This window comes from Anoplolepis gracilipes, chromosome 5 (genome assembly GCF_047496725.1).
Source record: "Anoplolepis gracilipes chromosome 5, ASM4749672v1, whole genome shotgun sequence".
NCBI lineage: Eukaryota > Metazoa > Arthropoda > Insecta > Hymenoptera > Formicidae > Anoplolepis > Anoplolepis gracilipes.
The window spans coordinates 10,236,343-10,260,790 of record NC_132974.1 but is presented as its reverse complement, the minus strand read 5'-3'; the positions used below and the strand labels follow the sequence as shown (position 1 = coordinate 10,260,790).

Genomic DNA, 24,448 nt, shown 5'->3' with positions numbered 1-24,448 from the left:
GAACGAGAGACAGCCTTCCAAATTTCGACAAAAAAAAAAAAGAGAAAAAAAAAAGGAAAAAAAGCAAAACATATCACAACGGTACAGATGGGTAGATCGCGCGCATAGCATTTATAATTATGTTATTATTATTAAAAAAATCTCCATTAAACATCGGTTAAAGTTAATTGAGACCTGTTTTCAAAGAGAAAGACGGAAGGTTGCAATTATCGTTAATATTAATGTTTTTTGAAGGGTTCATCCTCTGTGTATATTGCTATTATTATTTTAATTTCCACAATGAAGCGCGGAGGACGAGCAGAAATTTTTAATAGTGTCTCTCTCGCGGTAAAATATTGTGTAACGCGATGTACTCGCAACTGTACCGTTGATCCCAGAGATTGTAAGATCTTTACGCGGCGGCGAAATAGAAAACGCAGATTTCATTGTGCGTGAAAAAGAGAATCGTTCGATGTAGATATACAGTATTCGTGGCAATATCAAGTGAAACGCGATTATATATGCGTGTCTGGTCGATTTCAAGATTGAGGACATAAGTCGATATCAACAAATCCTTGTCAATAAAGTTTGTGATATGTTAAGGTACACAGGCGAATTGTTTCGCATATCACGGCTTTTATATTAAAATATTTAAATATTTAAATATATTTAAATATATATATATATATATATATATATATATATATATTTGTATCTTCTTGTATATATACATGTGTATCTCATTAAGTATGTCGTAATTAATTATGGATACACACATATTTTTTTCTTTTTTTTTTTTCTTCTCGTTTTACATTCCATTAAGTGTACAATCTCGAGCGTATAAGAGACGCTATAGTCTCTTCTAACTAGTCAGTAGAAAATGAAGGATTGTATTTTTTTTACACGACGAATTGTTTGTAAATAAGACGGATGAGGTGATATCAGCGGGCAGAGCACCGACGATCGAGTTATACGGTCTATTTCGAACGATATTATCGAGCTTTTGATAAAAGAGAAAGATATGTAATGTAAACTCTAAAGAAGTAAGAAATAAAAAACTATTTTTGTACAGATAATTATAATCAGTCCCGACAGTTTATTTCGAGCTCTTGCGCGCACTTTATATCGATTTATGGCGAAATATCGTGAGTTATCGTTCCACGCGATTCGATTTGTCCAAGAGAATTTTTTTTTTTTCTTTTTAAGGAGACAACTCGAGAAAACCACAGCAAGGTAAAGTGTTTGATGCAGTTTCCATTGGTAAGTCAGATATTTATTTTTATCGCTTCTTTTATAAATAAATGTATTTATGTTGCAACGAAAATATCCCTCGAACATTAAAAACATTATATTTAATCATAGTAAAAAGGGATATTTAAGTAATTTTTTTTTATACTTGGGAATAATTTAGGATTGTGCAAAAGCAGAGAAATATAAAGCTTGCAAAAATTTTCACGGCGGACATAATAAGAAACGTTAAAAGTAATCATTAGCGTTTATATATATTTGTAGACCTTTTTGTTACATCAAAGCTCGCTCATAGTAAAAAATATGCCACTACAGACCAAACGTAGCTTTATTCGGCTATAATGACGGTACAATTACGAATGCACTTACTGTTTTGATCTTTCTCTTTCCTTCGCGACTCTACCACGAATGTAGTTATACATACACTATTGACACAGAATTTTTTTTATAAGCATTGTGTAAACATACATTATTTTTTTCTCGCTTACAAAATATCTACGCGCCCCTCGTACTCTCTTCCTCGCGTCGAAGAGCTCGACGTGTCAGTCGCTACATTTATTGTACATGCTCTCATTTGTTCACCCTAAGCGGCCTCACATGCATCCTTCCGCGTAAAAAATGTTACGTCGTCTATATAAGAATCGATTTAGAACTATTGCGACGGGAGAAAATTATATGGTGCGTTTATTGCCATATTATTTTCGATCGAGTTATACAGCGATATTCATGGATTCGTAAGAACGTTACAAAAACCAAGCTCACATTCTTAAAGTTAAATTGTAAAATAAAACGCATAATGCGTGGATAACGGCTGGAAGAAAAGGAAGATCGAAACTTAAGTATACAATAAGAAAAATAATACAATTGATATTCCTTCATTGCTCTCTCTCTCTTGCAAAATGCGAGCATCGCTTTTATATTTCTCACGCATATGTTATATGGATATACGCCAGCTCGTTGAAAGATCTATAAGTAGCGAAGGATCTTTACAGAAGGATCAACAGAAGCAGGGCTTTTTTTATCTGTAGCAAAAGAAGAATTATAAGACAAAAATCAAATCATCGAAAAATCAAGAGATCTTCTCCTCGACTCTACAAAAGATAAGTATACAAATAAAATGTTGATTTTACTCTTTAGGGAGAAGTAAAAAACACAAAAGCAGTTTGGGACATTTTTTGTTTAGTAAAAATAAAAGATTTGCAAGTTACTTATTTAAATCAGAGAGAATTCTTGGAAAGAGAGGAGGACTAAATTAATATTCTAAATAATAAACAACTTTCTATCTTTTCATGAATTAAGTTCCGAGGCTGCTAAATAGATGAGAAAATTGTATTCTTTGTTTAATGTTTAATCATAAGTCGACTTTATATCTTACGGAATTGCAATCTTTCGAAACTAATTATCAAGATATATATATATATATATATATATATATATATATTTATAATATAAGAGCTACCGCGATAATTACAAATAACACAGCTCGTTTTCGACAAAATTATTAACTTGTCGCGTTACGAGTTCTCGTAACTCGGGTACAAAATTCGATAAACGGGCGTAAGATCACATTCGGATACGAGATCTCATCCGTTGACCCTTAATTCAACGCCAAAGATCGTCGTTTATTACGACAGGATCCTCCTAACTCGCACATTTCTACGCACATAACTCTCTCGAATCATCACATAATATGCATAGGCGCTGTTATCAAAACGTAGCAAACACGCATGAGAGTTTCGATCGATTTCGAGTATGGTTGTTTCAACCTTGGTACTGCGGATATTTGTAGAGTGGGTCTGTGGGAGGGGAATGTGTGGCTCGCGTACAAAGATTATATACATTATTATCTAATCACTCGGTCGATTAATATACGTCTATGTGTGAGCGTGTGTATAAACACGCGTGTTCTTATTCGTCTCGAAGTACTGCGCGACATGGGACAACGTCTCCAATTGCGACGATCCTTATACAAGGTGTCTCAAAGTTAAACAGTCGACAGTTTTGTTAGTGTTTTATGAATAACGGTTTATTAAAAAATTATAATAAAAATATTACATATGAAAATGTGAAAGCAAATGTGTCATGCAAGATTCGCGATAAAAATTCAATTTTATCGATAAGATTAATTTGGTATTCATTGAATTAAAATAAAATAAAGTGACAAACTTAATTTCTTTAATGTAACGCGATAATGAAATGTTTTTCGCTGGCAAAACTTGTTGATGGTTTAACTGTGGGACACCCTGTGACTGATTTGATCCTTAATCCACCATTGGAAAGTGCACAAAGAGAAATACCTTCGTTACACGATACTATATCTGCTATAGAAAAATAATTGCGAAGGCTGGAGGCTACAGCTGGAAGAAGTACTCGTCAAAGTCTCAAAAAGGCAGTTATGACGTGCACGATATACGAGAAATCATCGATTTTATAAGATACGTGAAATTCCAAGTATGTGCAAATGTTATAACGTTCGCAAAACAAGGAGAAGAAGGATAACGCGGCAATAAGGAAGAATGCCAAGTGTAAGTTGATTATCGGCCTTCAGAGATCGGTCGTGTTCGATATATCTACAGGACTTGACTTTTTTTGACGAACGATACGTTTGCATTTATAAAATTTCTCGAAGGGCACACGAGGGCTATGTATATAACACAGCTTTACAATGAGAACGATTCTATAAAAAACATTTGTGAAAAATATCGATATCTCTCTGTTTACATGCTCTGAACCAGGAAAACTATTTGTAAGAGTATAAATATACACTTTGATTCTGTCGACACACGTATCTCTCTCGTTTGTGTTTGAAATTGTTCGCGATTGTACTACGGCATTACAATGGCACATTTCTAATCTTCGCATCAACGTCTCGCTTCGGGGGGACAACATATTTCTGCACAACATAATTTCGAATCACAGATTATCTAACTATAGTTACGTAGCAAATCCGTTTTTTATAAGTCTTAAAAAATACACCGTATCGTCGAGAAGTTTGGTACGTTTTTGATAAAGAAATATTGTTTAAGCCTAAAAATTCATTTTATCAATAAAAAAAAAAAAAAAATATACATGGCATCACATATAAAAAAAAAAAATACGACGATCTGTTTGTCTTATTCGCATTTATTGCGAAAATATTGCTTAAACGTTTTCAAAATATAAGCAAAAAATTTTTTCAATTACTTTTATAAAAAGAAAAAGATATAAAGGACGTCAAGTGTAACCACTTGGAGAAAAAAACCTGTTTTAACATATATCTTATTATACATAGGCTGCTGTGTATTAAATTATCTTGGAACAAGATAAAGCGTAAACATCGATCAAATATTGGAATTATTGGCTATTTCAATGCAAAAGTGCAAATAAAAATTTAAAAAAACAAAAACAAACAATAATCAATGTACTTACTCTACGACTGGGATATCAAAGAAAATGTGCGATTTGTACTTTTTTCGTCGGTATTCTGGGAGATATTGAGCAGAGCGCATTCCCTTATTACACGTTTCCCTTCAAATATTTGATCATTTCGCGTTATGGATTTATTTGTGTGTGCTTCGTATTATCGCGTAAATACGAGAGTTATCACTCTACATATCAGCGAAAATATCGGGGTATTCGCTAGGATTTAATAGCAACATCCATTTCTTTTTCTTTCTCTTATGCTATGTAAGTAAAAAAGTCAAAAATAAAAAATTATAATAAGTATATAAAAAGTAAACTTTTGATTTCAAAACAGAACCTATTCAAAATAGGTCAATAATATATCTTTGTAAAATATCGTGTGTATGAAAATACACACCGCATGAAAATAAATTTCGATCGATCGTGTAAAATTGTATAAAAACATAACAAAACTTAAAAAATAGGCCAATATTTCTTTCCCTTTCCTTGCAAGTACAGAAATGGTGCGAGTCTGTTGTTTTAAACATAAGCGATATGATCTAAAATCAAAATCATCGCCCAATACTCGCTTTTGTTGTTAACGGTTAACCATTTCAGTACCGATATGCAGTTCATAAGTGATAAAAGGTGCAACCAATATCAGACAATTTTTCTTGGTGGTATATAAATACCGTTATATATTGGTTGATAGTACGAGTTAAAAGTCAACCTTCTCGTATGCTCACTATTGTAATGATTAAAAACCCACTTGCATAATCAAAGATACGCGCAATGAATTTTCATTACGTATTTGATTTAGCAATTTTTTGCTATCCTCTCGTTTCTAGATTTAACAATTTTAATTATGATATAGAAACAAGAAACTTGATTAATCAAAATGATAGGTGCGATCCCAAGTGCACGTGAAATATGCAAAGAACGCATGAATGAATCTCGTGTCACCTTTTGTCACTATGAGACCACATGATGTTTGGACCACCTCTTTTCACTCTCCTAAAGAATTAGAAGAGGAAAAGGGTGGTCTGCCTCGCTTGCTACTTGGTCGCCTCGGGCGGACAGTCGGGCTGGTTATTGGGATGAGCTGCGGTAAAGGCCGGATGGTGCTCCAAATGACGGTCCACCCTCAGAATCGTCGGGAAAGGTCTCAAATCGACGTGAAATCTTCGTGCGTTAAATATCTGTGGCACTAGGCAACAGTCTGCTAACGTAATCTCGTCGCCGACGCAATATTTACCCGCACTCGACGATAACAACTTTTCCACAGCTGAAAATCAACATTATTAATGTATCAGCATTATTATATGAACAAATATGTTGTCGCTACTTGATTCATTAACAACAATTAATCTGTCTTTTTCCAGAGATACCAATGTTATCTAACATTTTTTCCTAATATGCTTAGATATATATGTATGATAATTATAATTGCAAACCTTCGTAGTCTTTGTATTACAAGTGTAAAAAGACGATATCAAGGATAAAAATCATATAACTTGTAGTTAATTGATTATTACGTATATATAAAACATATACTTACTTATATATCATTATATATAAAAATTGTTTACTTCAACCTCAGACAAAAGTTTTTATAGAAAACAGGAAAGTTTATCATTTATTGCAGTCTATTAAACTCGTATGAAGATTTAATCTATGTTAATCTGTATTTAAATACCTGTAAATCCTCTAGTGATCCAGTGCTGCGCCCATTCTTTTTTACGTTCCTCTCCGACATAGATTAGAACAACAAGATTTTGCAATGGTTGTATGCCACTGGCAATCACCTCGCAAATCTCTCTTACTCTAGCCCTTTTAACAGGATCTGCTGGCATCAATGGCCGATTTGGCCTAGTCTCTTCCAAATATTGCAGAATATTTAGCTGTAGAGAAGAGATCGCTCATATTATTAAAAATTTTGAAGAATAATTGCTGTAACCAATAATAAATAACCAAGTATACTTACAGACTCTATTAATGTATGATTGTCAATATGGAGTGCAGGCACATGCTCCATTGGATTAATCTCTCGAAATTCATTGGAATGTTGTTCTCCGCCACCCTTTACAAGACTCACAGGTTTTATGTCATATGGTATCTCCTTTAGATTCAATGCTATTGATAAATATATTATTATTAGATTTTTTAAAACATATTGTTGAGAGAAAAGTTGTCTGAACAGCATTACTGAAATTCTGTCTACTAATAATATTATTTAATAAGAAAATTTGTTACACAAGATTCTATGAACGAAATTCAAAATACAACTTTTAAATTTTTTGTCTGTATATTTATTATAAATTATAGTACAGTTGGTACTATAAATAAATGTATCTAATGTGTGTTTTACATAAATGAAATTTATATGTATATAAAAAATAAATGTTATTAAACAAAGCTTGCACTCACCAATTCTCACCCTCCAAGAACATGAACTCCGCCAATAGGAGTAAAGCACGGGCTATCAAAAGAAAACGAAAAAAGATGTGAATACAGGGCAAAAACCATCTGACCTTAAGGCCGGTTATTAAAACCAGATTCGCGGCGCTAGACAAAAATTTTTGACAACCAGCAGATGTAAACGGGTCGTGAGTGTTGAAACGCGCATTTATTAAATAACGTTTTCGTTTCAGCCGTTGACAAGATATTACAATGACGGTCAATTTCTCAATATGCAAAATAATCGGAGCTACATACTTCACGCGTCAGAATAATCATTTTTTGGAGAAGAGAAAATAAATTTTTCTGAGTTTAGAAAAAAATAAGTTTTAATATAAAAAAAATTTTAAAACCAAGTTGTACAAAAATAAATTTGCACATTTCAAAGTTTTCTGTAAAATCACACATAAAAAATCATTTATTATAAACATATATAATATATTTTTAAAAGCATAAGCGATGAAAAGCTTATTCTGATCTCGATAGTTTTGTGGAGAAGCAAAATTCTAACAAAAAAAAAAAATCGGAAAGTAATGTATTTTAACTCGTATAGTAACTTATATATTATATATGTGTAAATAATAGATATAAATGTAAAAAAAATGTATATATATTTTTTAGAAGTATCAATATCTCTTGGAAAAATTAAGATTTCAAAACATATTCTTTCAATTCATCGTTCTGAGATTGCCTAGACGTTGACATTTCGCAAGTTGTCATTCAGTCGCCGGCTGGAATTTCGAGCGAAATAGTTGAGCGCGCGCGCACAATCGGCCGTTCATCGTCTCACACACGCACACACACACACACACACACACAAGTACAATACACTCGTACATTACAAGGCGCGTTATAATTGTCATCGAGGATGTTTCCTTAGTAAAATAAGGGTAAGAATATTTCGCGATATTCCGTTATCGGAAACTGAGATCGCTATAGAGCTCAATTATCCGCGTCCACGCGATACGGAAAATATACTTTTCCGCAAATTATCCGAGCGTCCGTCGTCGCGGCTAAACATAGGGGTCATTTTCGCGCGATCACGACACCGGAGATCCGAGCTTATCGCGATTCCGGCGCCAATTACAGGATGGTTTCCAGGCGAGTGGCCGGTGTAGCCGGCTCGCTACCCGGTGTGTGTCAACCGGTTATGGCGAGGAAACCGAGCGCGAAAGCGAGCGAGCAGCGTCAACCGGTTGCTCTCGGCACTTGCCTACCGTACGTGAGAAGGTTAAATCCTCGTCATTCACTTACCTTACCCATCACGGACATCTCGTCGGCTTCGTCGCGGATAGTACTCGCCTGTCACTCTCGGTTATCCGGCCAGCGACCCTCGATATGCGACCTGCCGTCGCAAATCTGTCAGAAATAATTCGGAATCGCGGTGAATGGTGAATGCGCGAAATTGTACCTCCTCCCCCTTTTATTCGATTGCCAGCCGTTCCTCCCCGTCCCACTTCCCGCCGCTTCATTTCGTCCGGCCAATCGCCGCCCGGCTTTCCAATAAGCAGAACTACGCGAATATGTAGATGGTACATCAGGTGAGAGAATTCAGACTCTTGCTGGATTTTTAGTACGATCATGGTGGCAGTATTTTAAACTATCACAGAAATTCACTAGCAGTACTACCACATCCTTAAATCTGATTGGACGCAAAGAGAATTAGCCTCTTTGATTGGAGGGTTTCTAGGCTTGGTAAACGTCATATGAAAAATGTCCAAAAATTTCGAACTTAACCCAATTACAATTGACGTGTCAAGTGTCAAGTCAAGTGTCAAAAGTGTTTGTATGCTCTGAGCGAAGAAGAACGGCGAGATATTTCTCTCGCCAGATTTATTTTGACTTTTATCGCGATGAGATAATAAACAACTGTGAAAATGAATAGTCTAGGTCTAAGTTTAATTTTAAGAATGGGTTGTATATGCGCCAAAGAGACCATTACGGTAAACTCGAGAAAATACAGGGTCCGTGAACATCTCGGCGAAGGGCAAGTTTAGCAAATAAATTTATTAATACGTATAATTTTTCATAATTTATATACTTTTGTTGATAACCATATGATTTGTATGACCCATAAAACATCCGTAGAAATAGTTTCTCTAAACATTTATTTAACCTAATCTTTCTCAATAAAAAAAAATCTTTTCCCTTCTTTTCTGCGAAAAAAGATAATATTCATAGTTTTTCATAAGTTACAAAGGTAATGAATATTTTCAAAAAAAGTATGACAAGTAATAAAACTTTCTATTTTTTTTTTAGTGGGTTTAGCACAGTGCTTTTAGTCGAGGATGTTGTTACGCACAAAAAATACGCTATTAAGAAAATTGTTTGCTATGGATTAGAGGACCAACAATTAGCAGTGAAAGAAGTTGAGTATTATAAGCTGATAAAGCATCCGAATGTTATAGAATGCATAGATTCGACATATATAGGTACAGCAGATCCAATTCTTAACACGACAAGCGAAGTGTTGATTGTTTTACCGTATTATCACGTAAGTCAAGTTGACACGATTTTTTTAACAGAAATATATTATATCACATAAGTTGCAGTTGTTTTATGAACTCATCAATACTGTTGCTGTTTCAGAAAGGAACTTTAGCAAATGAACTGGAACGACGAGCAAAGAATTGCGATTACATGAGTCCTATAGATATTCTCAACATTTTTTTACATATTTGCGAAGGTGTGAAAGCATTTCATGAGCTTAAACCAGAACCTCTTGCTCATAGAGATTTGAAAACTGCAAATATAGTTCTTAGTGATGACGGGACACCTGTCATTATGGATTTAGGTAGATTATATTTTACTACATCTTAATACAGTTGGTTATTAAATGGCAATTCTTTTCTCATCAAATACTAAATCTGTTTAGGTTCCATGGCAACCGCCAAAGTTCAAGTATGTGGTACTCAAGCTGCACGGGTTTTACAAGATTTAGCAGCCGAGAGATGCTCTATGCCATATAGAGCACCAGAATTATTCAACGTTGAGAGTTACTCTATGGTTGATGAACGAACAGACATTTGGGTAAATGTTCTCTCTCTCTCTCTCTCTCTCTCTCTCTCTCTCTCTCTCTCTCTCTCTCTCTCTCTCTCTCTCTCTCTCTTTCATACTTTTTTTAATATATTTTTCCAATTATATGTTTTACAACTATATGTGTACTGGACTTCATTATAAATTTGCTTCTTTTTCAGTCATTGGGATGTATATTATATGCATTATGTTACTTTAAATCTCCTTTTGATACCGTTTACGAACGTGGTGATAGTGTAGCTCTTGCTGTGATGAGTGCACATGTAACATTTCCAGAAAATACCCCATATAACGAGGTAATATGTCTTTCGTTTCTTATAGATCTATCTACCATTATTATTATTAGTAATATTTTTCAACTTTACATTTCAAAATTTGAATCTTGATGATATATAAATTACTACTAAATCTATTTTTTTTTTTTTTTTTTAACAAATTTATACAAATTAGAAAATACATTTTTGATTCAAATAAACAGTATTTTTATATACTTAGTTGTATGTTAATTTTCTCACACAATTTAAATATTAATGATATGAGATACTAATTGTATTGTCTTTGTTTCTTTATTGAGTAGTATTCAAATAAATATTATCATTTGTGTAAAAATACACAAAAAAATCATTAGTTTTTTTGGTCAGATATTTTAAAAAATTAAATGTATAATATTATATGTGAAAATATATAAAATTATAGTTTACATTACAAACTTTCAATAATTAATTATAAATAATAATATATTTTTGTTGTTTATAATAAACTCTCAAAGTATCATATTTAGAGAGAGAGGGAGAGGGAGTGTGTGTTTGCTCTCTTTTTTTATATTAAAATTTATAAATGTATTTAATTTAAAACATTTTTATAAATATATACATGATTTATTAAATTTAATTTATAGTAAATATATAAATATATAATTCTTATTTTAACTTTTAAATAAAATTAGACTTTTTCTTTTCATGCTTTATTTGTACAATATCAATATTTCAAAGATAAAATTGTTTTTTCTTTCTTTTTCAGGATATGCAGAACTTAATCTTGTCAATGTTGAAAGTCAATCCAATGGAACGTCCATATATATATAGTGTAATAGAAAGTGTGCACGATACCATTGCCAAATTGGAAAATAGAGTATAATCAATGATATGATACTATAATGAGACTATGCCTCTAAGAAATATCATGCAACGTTGAACAGTGTACGAAAAAAAGAGAAAGTCAGAATCATTTATATATCAATTCATACAGGCCTATAAGCAATATAGAAAGAATATCGTGAATTACAATCACATACATTGATAATTATATTTGTAAAAAAGAGTTTTAAGTAATTAAGCAGAGTTTACACAAATAATAATAATGAAAAGAACAACGTATTTATAATTATAGTATATAATTTTGCAAAAAATGTAAAACATATAAAATAAGTAAAAAAAAAATAATATTTTAATATATACATGTGGGAGCAGAAATGTATATATTAATGTTATATATTCTTTATTTTTCTATACACAGTGATCAGTTAAATCAGCGATTGTGTTAAATGGAAAAAAATTTGTTTCAAAACGATTTGAGTGCAAAAAAATTCTTTTCATATTTAAAGAAATAATTCAGTATATTTAAATTACATTGCTCTGTTGGTGAGTTTGTATGATCATGTAACTAATAATTATTGTTTCTAATCTTGTAATTGAAAAAATATTTATATTTTATTTTTATAATTGTCTTATGACGTATCATTATATTTCATCATAATTTAATTCTATTCTAAAAGACACGACTAGATGAATCCTATAAAAGATGATTCTACAACTGGTTCCACGTATTTGTACATACATACGTGGAAAAAAGATCGTCCGATATGACGTTTGCCCGTGACGTCACAGTTATCGTTACGCTATAATGGCATCCATGACCAACGTGAGGGCGTGAAAGCTGATATTTTTAGAAACAGTAGCTTTGAATAAAATTAGAATTTTTAACATTTTCTATCCCAACTGTCTTAATTATATTACATCGACGATTTATAAAGGCGATGCGAGACACAATGTCGCTTGGCTTGTTTTCGTTCGACTCGTGGGAAAGCGAGTTCCCAAGTTATATTTCGTTCCGGTATTGTGGCAATATTTCTTGAAGCAGTCAAGAAGAGAATCTCAAGTCTCAAGCAATCTTTTCACGGCAGTGCGAGCAAGTGGATGCACGTTCGGTATCGCTCTCGAAATTGTGCAAGATCTGCCAAAGTTTCGACGTTTTACGAAGCCGGCTTGCGCCGATTGTGCCGATTGTGACGTGTGAGTAGCTTGTCCGTTAAAACAATTAATTGCCGATGAGAAGATAATAGATTTCAATCTGTTATAAATATCGAGTACCCCGGACTTCTAACCTCTTCTGCGTTCAGTTCTATCATGAATTTCGATAAACCTTTCGCTGCTCGCTACTGACGCTTTCGTTCCGCCAATCATATGATACAACCACGTCACTTTTCATTCACGAATATTAATAGGACACGAAGAGTAATTAACGACATTCGTATGAATTAGCGCGGCGGATAAATATTTCAGGTATTATATACAAATTTAGCGTTTGTAACATTTTAAAAAATGTTGTAACGGAAAAAAATAGTGTTCAATATCGTGATAGTGATTATACTAGTTGTCAAAGATATATACATATAAAATATAAATACAATTAATTTTATAGTTACAATATATATATATGTGTGTATTGGTGTGTGTAGTTACAAAAAAAATTATTTGTATATAAATTATAAATACTTTAATCAAATATTGCGTTTCTCGGTTGTTTTCTAAAAATTTCGAACTTATTGATCAGGCATTTATTATTGACACATTCTATTTCTGCCTTTCTGTCATTCCTATATTCTACGTTTCTCACTATAAATCAGCTGTTTTTTATATTGTTGAAATTCTCTTCGAACCAGCTGTTTCTGCTTAACCCTAAGATTCTTTCCTCTTTCTCTCGCTACTTTCTCACTATACTCATTTGCATGATGACCACGTGATTACGTTAGAGAAAGTGAGTGAAAGGCGGAATGTTAGATAATGATATTTTTATCTTGCGCATATGGTAGACAAAGAATGGAAATATTTACACGATAAAATAGAGGAAATATTTGACCCCGATTGAGGTTGGAATGAAGAAAATTGAAAAAAAAATGTTTTACATTGCTAAATTTTTTAGCATATTGAATTCTTAATTCCAGTGACTATCGAAAGTTTCTTTTGGATTTGTCGTAAATTTATTATCCAATAATACTTAATATAATTGAAACAACACGTTTTGAATGATATTTGATCATTTATTTTAATTAAAAAAATTTTTTTGTAATAAGTATATCATTTATTTAAAATGTACAAAACTCTTGCGTGAAAAGCTTACCAAAAAGAATTATGAATATATATTATTTAATGTTATATTTAAAAATTTTCTTTAATAATGTTGATATTTATCTATCTGCACATAGTACAATGTACTATGTTTCTTCCGCTTTGATTAGGAATTTCTAATAATAAGATTAAAAAATTTCTACTCATAGTGTTTTATCATAATATTTGAAATGCTAATCATTTACGTACACGTACGTACGTTCCACATTTTCTATTATGCAAGCGAGAATCGTTAAAGATGCAAAGTAAAAAAAAAGACATTTCAGTTCTTTATTCGCGATCGGACGACGTGTGTTTCTTATCTTTTCTAGGTAGATAACATTGAAAGATTGTTTTGCGTAATGATAAATATATATATACATAGATGTGTATACATATAGATTTATGTTAACTTTACAAAGATTAATTTAACCCTAAATATCATTTGAATTTTTTGATGCTTAAAAATGTGAATATATATTGTGTCAGTATAACGCATACGGGAATTATTTTTAATTTATTTCAATTATATATATATATATATATATATATATATATATAGAACAAAAACAATGTTAAATTACTGTCCTTGAGCATTTTAAGTGATGTTTTTAGAGCTAAACAGTTTCGAAGAATTCTTTATTCGTTCCCAATATAACTCCTATTCATCGAAAAATATGCTTAGTCTTCACTCTTCACTTGATGGTATGAGAAGAGAAAACACATATAAAGACTATTTAGTAACACTTAATAAATCAATAAACGGTTAAGAGATTATTATATAAACAACGCGTATGAATCGAAATAATCGAAATCATAAATCTTTTAAAGCTCTTGGAATACTGTGTATGCGTGTACTGTGTGATACACAGTACATTTCCTGCGATTGATTCGTAATTATTTGAGTGTTATGTATTAAGACGTGCAGACGCAGTTATTTAAAATTAATTTAAGTGCTTGTTTATATCTGTGTGTAAGTTTTGACTCTGACTTTCCCTTTTCATCTATCGAAAACGAGTAAATAGGCGAAACATAAATTAGTGTTATTTAATCGAATCACATTTTCTGGCATCGAAAATGAACAGATATTTGACAAGGATTTGAATTTGCATCTTCCATGATGAATTTTCGCTTTTTTCTTTCCACTTAAAATTTAGCTTGTTTGAGTCAATGATTAAAGAATCTGGTGAAAAAAAATATTGAATATTTCGATACTACAATGTTATATGACATTATATGCCGCGTCCTATCAATGGCCTCTTGCTACCATTTACTGTCAGCATAATATGCATAATGACCTTGTATAATATATGTATGTATCGGTGACAAAGTGAGAAAAACGCGTATAAAAGAAGTTATGTGCACATTATATGGTAATTGTATGCAAACAAAAAATCTGCATTTTATTCTACAATTACATAATAATGTACAATAAGATATATGTAATTTTAATCGATATATTTTATGTATATAGCTAATTATCTCTTTTATCACGACCGTCTCTCCGCTGTATGAAATGCGTATAACGGAAAGACCGATTTTCTCGATGCGTAAACTTATAATAATGATATATTGGCGATATTTCACGGTTCGATAATTAACGATTTTATATTTATAATTATTATTACAATTTCTTCCGCGAGTTTTTAAAATCATATATTATAGTATTTACACATTAAGAACTGGTATAATTGCAAAAGAATTGCCGAGCGAATACGTAATTATCGAGAAAAAATTAAGTGTATCTAGGAAAAACAGATTTAATTTTATTCAGCGGTGCTAAAAGGTGTAAACTAGTATTTACAAAACTAAAATATAGGATTCGCGTGTACAGTCATATTTATTAATACTTCATTTCGATGTGTACAATGTTTTTTTTGTCTCTTTTCAATTATAGGTAATCGATATTTTTTGCTCTTAAACATTTTTTTATAACTTATGTAGAAATGTAGCATATAAAGCTTTTAGAATTTGAAAAGAGAGAATTTTTATAAAGCAATGCATAGATATTTAATTTTTTAGTTTATTCTGAGTCATTTTTTTTAGTTTTAACTGTCAAAACTTTAACTTAAAAAGAACTTTTAAAGAATTGTTAAAAATAATAATATATAAATAAAAAATTATTGAAAATTGGAAGTCTCAAATGAATTTCTACAAAAAAACATCAGCCTCACGTCTTACATTTTAATAAAAAAAATTGCTAAATTAAATAAATCTTTGTTTTCTATATCTTAATAATTTATGTAAATATTTAAATGTGCATGAGCACATGTAAAAAAGCTGAAAATAAGAGAAAAAAACTTTATAAAAATAAATTTTTACATTGGCGTATTTTTCTTTAAAACCTTGATATTTTATCTTTAAAATCCTTTCTAAAGTTACTCAAGGTTGGACGTCAAAATCAAGTTTATTGGAGAGAGGAGATGCTAAAGTTTACTTCAATTTGTAATATAAATAGATCATATATTATTTTTTATTTTAGAATTTTATTTTATCTTTAGTTTTATGTTATACTACTCTAAAATTTCACATTTTAAGATGTAAAGTTATGAGAAAGAAATGATCTCTCTTTCGCATATACTAAAATCAGAGATAGATAACGGATACTTATACATATTAATAATCGTGCCACAAAATTTATTAAAGATATTAATTGAAATTATGTCACGCCATTAATCACGTGATTAATTATCCGTCTCGACTGTACATTTTTTATAGAGGATCACAAGAAAGACATGTGATATCGATATATTCTATTTCTGTGCGATATTCGTAAGCAAGCTATATACATTTGAACACATATACATATGTGACATAAACGTGAGATAAAGTATAAGAGAGAGAGAGAGAGATAGAGGATGGAGTACAAAACGTATCATAAAAAGAGTCTTCGTAAAATCGTACGATATCTTGCGATATCATGCGGGAATATGGCAGTATTACATATTATCGTGATTCACATTGAACATTCACAGTTAAGTATCGCGAGTGACGGCAAAAACAACGACGTCCACGTGAAATCAAACGTTTTCACAGGTAGAGAAATATCGAGGGGTTGGTCACTAACAGTTATAATATATAAAAATTACCCTTTGATACGGATTACCTTTAAATTATACCTCGGATTACTTAAGATTACCTAAGTATCTCAAATTAAAAATAAATTTTGAAAAAGAAATTTTACTTTACTATTATTTTAACGCTAAAAATTATTTAGATTTACTAAAAATAACCTTGGATTACCCAGAATTTTGCTGGGATTGCCGCTAAATTACCTAGCCCATGTACAAAAATTACCTCAGTGACCAACTCCTCGAGAAATATTCATTTATCGTAATAATTTTAATACAAAAAATAATCGAAGGAGCCATTTATTTGTAAAAGTTCTATTATACAATTTCAGTTTCGGAAATTTTTTCTTACGATCAAATAAAGGTCGAAAAGTCTTAACAATAAGTATGACAAATAAATTACGAAAATTAACGATAGCTAATAAGAACTGAGCGCAAGGTCGCATACGCAAAAAAATAAATCTAAGTAGATTAAAAATTAATAATGATAAATTTATTAATTCAATAATTTATTAATCTTATCTTAAGGTTAATATTGAATAGATCAGTTATCATAGAGAACATTATTAAATGCATGTTTTGCATTTACATGAAATTCTAACTTCTCTCAATTTAAATTATATATCTCAAGCAGCCAATTATCTGCATTTATATCACAAAGGAATATATTATTAAATATATTATTATTTGCATTCATCGCAAAGGAATATACCTATAATTGAATTGTACGTGTTGATCACGTGATATAATTAGTTACGCAAGAAAGTACGAGTGAAAAAGATAATACAATTTGAATATTTTTTAAGATCATTTTGTAATATGTATAACATTAAAGTTTACATTATTACTTAACATATTTTTAAAAATATGTTAAGTATATTACATTAATAATAAATCTTTTTCGCTCAAGTGCATTTTTTCGTAGAAATAAATTTTTATGGACAAATTATCTTCCATATCCTCATATGTATTATTTAGCAATGTATCGTCCAAATATCCTTCACATAATATCTGAATAATATTGTGAATTTATTTATTTTGATCGGTTGACAGGAATTGTAAAAGAAAATGGCAGCAAAGGCAATTCGCGAGGCGACCGGAAAGGATTTAATTAATCGTAAGCTTTCTCCTGGAACAAAAGTAGCGAAATGTAGATTTGTACCTATTACGGAAAATACAAATTGGATCGATGTTGCCAACGAATATCCGTGGATCAAGACGGAGAAACTAGTCGTAAAACCAGATCAACTAATTAAGCGCCGAGGAAAACTCGGATTAATCAAAGTGAATGCAGATTTATCTACGGTACAAAAATGGGTGGAGCAACGCATGAATAAAGAGCAACGCGTTGGCAAAGCGACTGGAAAGTTAAAAACATTTATAATCGAACCATTCGTTCCGCACAAACCGGTAAGGCTTTTTTGTATTTTTTTATATATGATTTCTCTAAATGCCTATCTTTTGAAAAATCAAAATTTGTGTAAAATTTATGTAAAATTATATACATAATATATTAATATAAAGTAGATAAAGAAAGAATTAAAAAATTTAATACAAAACATCTGATGTTTCTTTGTCAATCAAAAATAACATCGCGATTATTATATAAATAAAAATTATTATTAAAAATATTCAAATGTTGCAAATAATTAAAATATGATGCAAAAATGAAAATTAACAACGCAAAGTTTTTTTATATTAAAGTTTCTTATTTTTAATCAATTCTATCAACTTTGTATTGATATATACGTACATGTATAATCGTATTGTGCTTTTAGAATATTTTATTTAAATATTTTATTTTAAAATATCTTTTGAAGTTGATAATCATATATTAAAGCACACAAATATGTACTCATGTAAAGTACGCGGTATAAAATATTGCACTTTAATGGAATATAGTAATGATATGTAGTAGTGAATAAATTAAATTTTATATATAATTTTTATTACCTCATGTGTAGGTGACAATTTTATTTATGATATCAATATTTTTGTAGGAAAAACATGTTCAATCAATAAAATACATATAAAACATTTCTTTTATACAATAACTTTTTTTTGGAAAGAATTTGTTTAGTGATTTGTCTAGACATGCGTATATTTCAATTATGCTAAAAATAGATGTTATTTCATACTTTTAGATATTTTTGTAGCATTTGGTGCATTGTACTTATTTACGTTACAGGAAGAGGAAGTTTATATCTGTATTTATTCTCATCGTAAAGCTGACACTATACTATTTCATCATCAGGGAGGTGTCGATATCGGAGATGTCGATGCTAAAGCTTTGAAATTAGACATACCAGTTGGCGGCGAGTTGCCCGATCGAGCTACGTTGATTAATAGACTTCTGTCTAATGTCACAGACGATAAAAAAGTGTAATGATGCCTATAATCATTGTAAATAATTATAAACTGATTAAAATTTTGGTTATTTATATAAGTTTTTTTTTCTAATACAGGATGATTGCTGAATTCATAGAATCTCTTTATAAGCTTTACATTAATTTATATTTTACATACATGGAGATCAATCCGTTGGTGGTAACAGACTCCGCGATCTATATTCTTGATCTCGCAGCCAAACTGGACACTACGGCAGATTTCGTATGTAAACCGGATTGGGGTGAAATCGATTATCCACCACCATTTGGAAGGGATGCTTATCCAGAAGAGGCCTACATAGCCGATTTGGATGCCAAGTCAGGCGCCAGTTTAAAATTGACGATTCTTAATCCAAACGGCCGCATATGGACAATGGTTGCTGGTGGTGGTCGGTAGATGTTTATATATAAAAACTTATTATTTCGTGGCTAATTTATATAAAATACTATAGATTGATGATTGATTACAGGTGCGTCTGTAATATATTCGGATACGATTTGCGACTTGGGTGCAGCGGATGAGTTGGCGAATTACGGCGAATACTCTGGCGCTCCTAGCGAACAACAAACTTACGAATACGCAAAAACTATTTTAAGTTTGATGACGAAAACAAAGCGTGCCGATGGCAAAGTGCTCATTATAGGAGGCGGAATTGCTAACTTTACAAATGTAGCTGCAACATTTAAAGGAATTGTTAAGGCCCTTCAGGAATATCAGCCTAAATTGGTGGAGCATGATATACGAATTTTTGTAAGACGAGCCGGACCTAATTATCAAGAGGGTTTAAGGTGAAAGAAAGAAACTTTTTATATGATCAATAAAAAAAATAAAATATTATTTTTAAAAGAATATTATTCTTAATAGAATAATACGGGAAGTTGGTAGACGGTTAGGGATTCCCGTTTATGTATTCGGTCCCGAGACGCATATGACAGCCATATGCGCTATGGCATTAGGAAAGAAACCGATCCCTGATCCAGAAGCTCAAGAATTTTCAACTGCAAACTTTCTCTTGCCTTCCGGACAGGATGTCGGACCACCATCTACACCGTCCAAAAATAAATTACCATTAGAGCAACCTAAACTAAGAGCTACTGATGCAGTAGATTCGGACAACAGACAACTTTTCAGTAATAAAACGAAATCTATCATCTGGGGTATGCAGACGAGGGCTGTACAGAGTATGTTGGATTTTGATTTTGTTTGTCGAAGATTTGAGCCATCTGTTGCTGCTATTGTTTATCCGTTTACTGGTGATCACAAGCAAAAATTTTACTGGGGCCATAAGGAGGTGAGTTTTGAATAGGGATAAAGAATCAACAACAAAAAGCATTTTAATAAGTTTATAATGAGAATAATCGTAAAATATTGATGGTTATATTTAATTTTTTTTTTTTAAATAGGTCCTCATCCCTGTCTATAAACAAATGAAAGACGCTATGGCTAAGCATACCGATGCGGATGTAATGGTTACATTTGCCTCTCTAAGATCCGCCTATGAAAGTACTATGGAAACATTGCAATTTCCGCAAATCAGAACGATTGCAATAATTGCGGAAGGTATACCTGAAAATATGACTAGAAAATTAATCTTAGCGGCGCAACGAAAAAATGTGACTATAATCGGACCAGCGACTGTGGGAGGAGTGAAACCGGGCTGCTTTAAGATCGGTAATACCGGTGGAATGATGGATAATATTCTGCATAGCAAATTATATAGACCTGGCAGGTAATATACTGTAGCGTATATGACAATTATGAAAATCGATTGATTAACAACAACGACGACAATGTTGACTCACAAAGAACGTTATTTTCAGTGTCGCTTACGTTTCTCGTTCCGGTGGCATGTCAAACGAGTTAAATAACATTATCTCAAAGGCTTCCAACGGTGTACTAGAAGGTGTCGCTATCGGTGGAGATCGATATCCGGGAACTACTTTCATGGATCACATAATGCGTTATCAAAATAATCCAGACGCGGAACTGATCGTACTGCTTGGAGAAGTCGGCGGTGTCGAGGAATACGAAGTATGCGAAGCGTTGAAAAATCGCAAGATTACAAAGCCGTTGGTGGCTTGGTGCATCGGTACTTGTGCCAGTATGTTCAACTCCGAAGTGCAGTTTGGCCATGCTGGCTCAATCGCGCATTCCAATCTTGAAACAGCTTCCGCGAAAAACGCAGCGTTGAAGGCCGCCGGTGCGTACGTCCCGGACAGCTTTGACACTCTCGGTGATCTCATACAAAACGTTTACGAAAAGCTGGTGAAAGACGGCACAATAGTACCGAAACCCGAAGTTCCACCACCGACAGTACCAATGGATTATAATTGGGCCAGGGTAAGTTTTATCTATATTGATCTACTATATAATATTTTCGTTATCAAGAAAGAAAAGTGATATAACATTTATAAAGCTAATTTATGTGTGTTAAGGAAATGTGTGTCACAGATCAATTGTTTTTCTCGTTTTCAACAAAATTAAATAAATGAAGTATTTTTTTTCTCATCTCTTATTTCTCTTCCATATATGACAATATTATGTACTTTAACGTTGTCATATTATTTGATTAAAACTATTTGTTATAGTAAATAAGTTTTTGCATATGTAATTGTCATTTTTTTTTTAAATAATTGAAGATTAAATCATTATGTATATATAATAATAATACTTATGTATGTATTGTATAAACAGGAACTTGGTCTAATACGTAAACCTGCGTCATTTATGACCTCTATTTGCGATGAACGTGGACAGGAATTATTGTACGCTGGTATGCCTGTAACTGAAGTGCTGAAGCAAAACGTGGGCATCGGCGGTGTCGTGTCACTTTTGTGGTTTCAGCGTTGCTTACCCCCAACTTACTGTAAATTTCTCGAAATGTCGTTGATGCTCACAGCTGATCACGGTCCGGCTGTTTCTGGGGCTCACAATACCATCGTTTGCGCGCGCGCTGGAAAAGATTTAGTCAGCTCTCTCGTTTCCGGACTTTTGACAATCGTAAGTAAAGAGTACGGGAAACTTAACGAAGGGGATGTACGTTTCTTCGAGAGATACTTGGATTCGAAAAAGATATTAATTTACAGGGTGATCGTTTCGGTGGTGCCTTAGACGGCGCGGCTCGCATGTTTTCCGAGGCATACGACGCTGGTCTACATCCGCAAGAATTTGTAAATAACACGCGTAAAAAGGGCAAACTAATTATGGGTATCGGTCATCGTGTCAAGTCGATTAATAATCCAGATATGCGTGTCAAGCTTATCAAGGAATTTGTGTTGGAAAATTTTCCGGCGAAACCTTTGGTTGAATATGCCTTGGAGGTTGAGAAAATAACGACCAGCAAGAAACCTAATTTAATTCTTAATGTGGATGGAATTATCGCCAGCGCTTTTGTCGATATGCTACGGAACAGTGGTAGTTTTACGAGAGAAGAGGCGCAAGAATATATTGAAATAGGTGCCATAAATAGTCTTTTCATCCTTGGTCGAAGTATAGGATTTATCGGTACGGTTATATATGCATGTATATTTATATTAATTATTATATATTATATTGTTTATATTTATATTAATATTATTATATTACCCTACATATATCTTACATTTTATTATTCTACGTTATATACATTATGTGCTTTCATTACATGAAAAGATAATATAAATATCATTAATTTCTAATAAACAAATTTTTCTTTTAGGTCATTATATGGACCAGAGGAGATTAAAGCAAGGCCTTTATCGCCATCCGTGGGATGATATTTCTTACGTACTACCTGAACAATATAATTGAAAACTATGAAACGAGCGCACGATATATAGTGCTTAATGTCTCGTTGTTAATCACTTAGTTCGAAAACCTTAAAGATAAATGAGTTTAAAATATAGAAGAACATTAATTGTCGTCCTATTATCATGATCGATTAATCGATCAATTGCCAATTAAGATCAATGCACGCGAAATTAGATTGCACATCGCACAGTGCACTGAAAAATATTATATCGTTATTTTTAAAAATAAAATTTATTCTAAATTTAACTTATTCTCTTATATTAATATGTAATATCTTGTGTTAGTTATATATTGATTTCAATCTTTTAATTACAATTAAAATATTGTAACATCGATTAATTATACCTAATTAGAAAATTATAAGTCAGATTTATATTACAAGAAAGCATTAAACAACGATATATCGTATAATTATAGTCTTGTAATTCAATGTAGATGAAAACAAATTTTCATATTCCAATATCACATTCCACAAAGTGCATTTTCGTGCAAATAGATTCGAAACTGAAATTGATTCAAGACTTTATTTTAAAAAAATGATTAGTTTTGATTTTAATCGACATTATCATCCGAATTTTTATTATAAGATTACTAATCCTTGTTTCTCTTTTTCACGTACACAATTCTAATATGAATTATAAAGAAGATAGTAAATATATATTTATGAATGTACACTGTGTTCCAGTTTTTATTTAATATAATATTTTTCTTCTGTAGAGAACTGCAGAGATGTTATAATAAGACCTTTTTTTTATTATGAAAAAATAGAAATGTTTTTTAATTTATACAAAATTCAGTACCTGCAAATGTTTGATTTTCTGTTCAAGATTAAAATTATAAGATGCAAAATTTCATCTACACTAGACCGTAAAATATAGTAATGTTTCGAAATATCAACTAGACAAAATTGTTATATATTTTACAACAAATTATATAATAAGTAGACATATATATTATTTTTTAAAGCAACATTGTAATTTAAGAAATAAATCTTGCAGTTCTCTAAAAGTCGAAATTCCTTGTTTTTTTTCACTCTAACACCGTATTGAATTCTGAAACGTAAAAATTAAGAAATTGTGCGAATCTTATTCTTGTTCTAATTTCCATGATAATATTTCTATATTATCTTTATACATTTATATATTATTTCTCTATCTTTAATAATTATATCTTCAGTTAATTTTTGAACGATTAATTACACACATATCGAGACTTTGTCTATAAAATTTTGTATCAAACTACTGTTCTATCTCTCGGGAACATTAGCTTCGCATCTACGATTATAACATTGATTAGAATTCAATTTCTATCCCAACACTATTCCTGATCTTTAAATTAATTGTAAGCTTCCCTTTCCGTTCTCAATTTTTAAGTTTCTTTCTTTGGAAAACATTAAATCATAATCCATCATCGATTTTATCGAAACTTTTGTATTATTTAACTTTTATAACATCAGAATTGCGTCTTGTAAATTTTATTTCCGCCATTCGTGAAACCGTCGTCCAGCAAAAGCAAGTATTATATATTCAAGGATCTAATATAAAAGATGACATGTTGTTACATATATTTGATATTAATCACAGAGTTATTGTACATTACGTAAATTATGTAGAGCGAATGTCTGTCTAAATAGGGGCAACTTAAAGTTGATTCCATTCAATATCATATTCTTTCTTTTCTTTTGACATTTGATAAGTAGTACACACAAGGACA

The 24,448-nt window shown here is 31.6% G+C and overlaps 3 protein-coding genes across 5 annotated transcripts; 2 read left to right on the top strand and 1 right to left on the bottom strand.

Annotated features, from left to right (window-relative positions):
- Positions 1-1,462: 1,462 nt before the first annotated feature.
- LOC140666003 (probable maleylacetoacetate isomerase 2) lies at positions 1,463-8,480 on the bottom strand. The gene is made up of 5 exons (XM_072892686.1): positions 8,320-8,480; positions 7,036-7,087; positions 6,593-6,741; positions 6,305-6,509; positions 1,463-5,893 (listed from the first exon to the last, which is right to left on the bottom strand). Exons 1-5 carry the CDS (start codon positions 8,335-8,337, stop codon positions 5,664-5,666), a joined length of 654 nt encoding a protein of 217 aa, XP_072748787.1. The 5' UTR covers positions 8,338-8,480; the 3' UTR covers positions 1,463-5,663.
- Positions 8,481-8,814: 334 nt separating this feature from the next.
- LOC140666002 (serine/threonine-protein kinase 16) lies at positions 8,815-11,493 on the top strand. Its single transcript, XM_072892685.1, has 6 exons — positions 8,815-9,052; positions 9,325-9,559; positions 9,655-9,859; positions 9,941-10,095; positions 10,263-10,397; positions 11,122-11,493. The coding sequence occupies exons 1-6, from the start codon at positions 8,943-8,945 to the stop codon at positions 11,236-11,238; spliced, it is 957 nt and encodes a 318-aa protein (XP_072748786.1). The 5' UTR covers positions 8,815-8,942; the 3' UTR covers positions 11,239-11,493.
- Positions 11,494-12,061: 568 nt separating this feature from the next.
- Positions 12,062-23,407, top strand: Atpcl (ATP-citrate synthase). 3 transcript variants are annotated; one of them, XM_072892674.1, is made up of 11 exons: positions 12,062-12,392; positions 17,612-17,968; positions 18,747-18,940; positions 19,024-19,334; positions 19,416-19,734; positions 19,811-20,237; positions 20,350-20,675; positions 20,767-21,286; positions 21,641-21,946; positions 22,033-22,450; positions 22,644-23,407. In XM_072892674.1, exons 2-11 carry the CDS (start codon positions 17,627-17,629, stop codon positions 22,733-22,735), a joined length of 3,255 nt encoding a protein of 1,084 aa, XP_072748775.1. In that variant the 5' UTR covers positions 12,062-12,392; positions 17,612-17,626; the 3' UTR covers positions 22,736-23,407. The 3 variants fall into 3 exon arrangements, with proteins under 3 accessions (XP_072748775.1, XP_072748777.1, XP_072748776.1); XM_072892676.1 differs by lacking the exon at positions 12,062-12,392 and adding an exon at positions 14,306-14,460; XM_072892675.1 differs by lacking the exon at positions 12,062-12,392 and adding an exon at positions 16,392-16,523.
- The last annotated feature ends 1,041 nt before the right edge of the window (positions 23,408-24,448 follow it).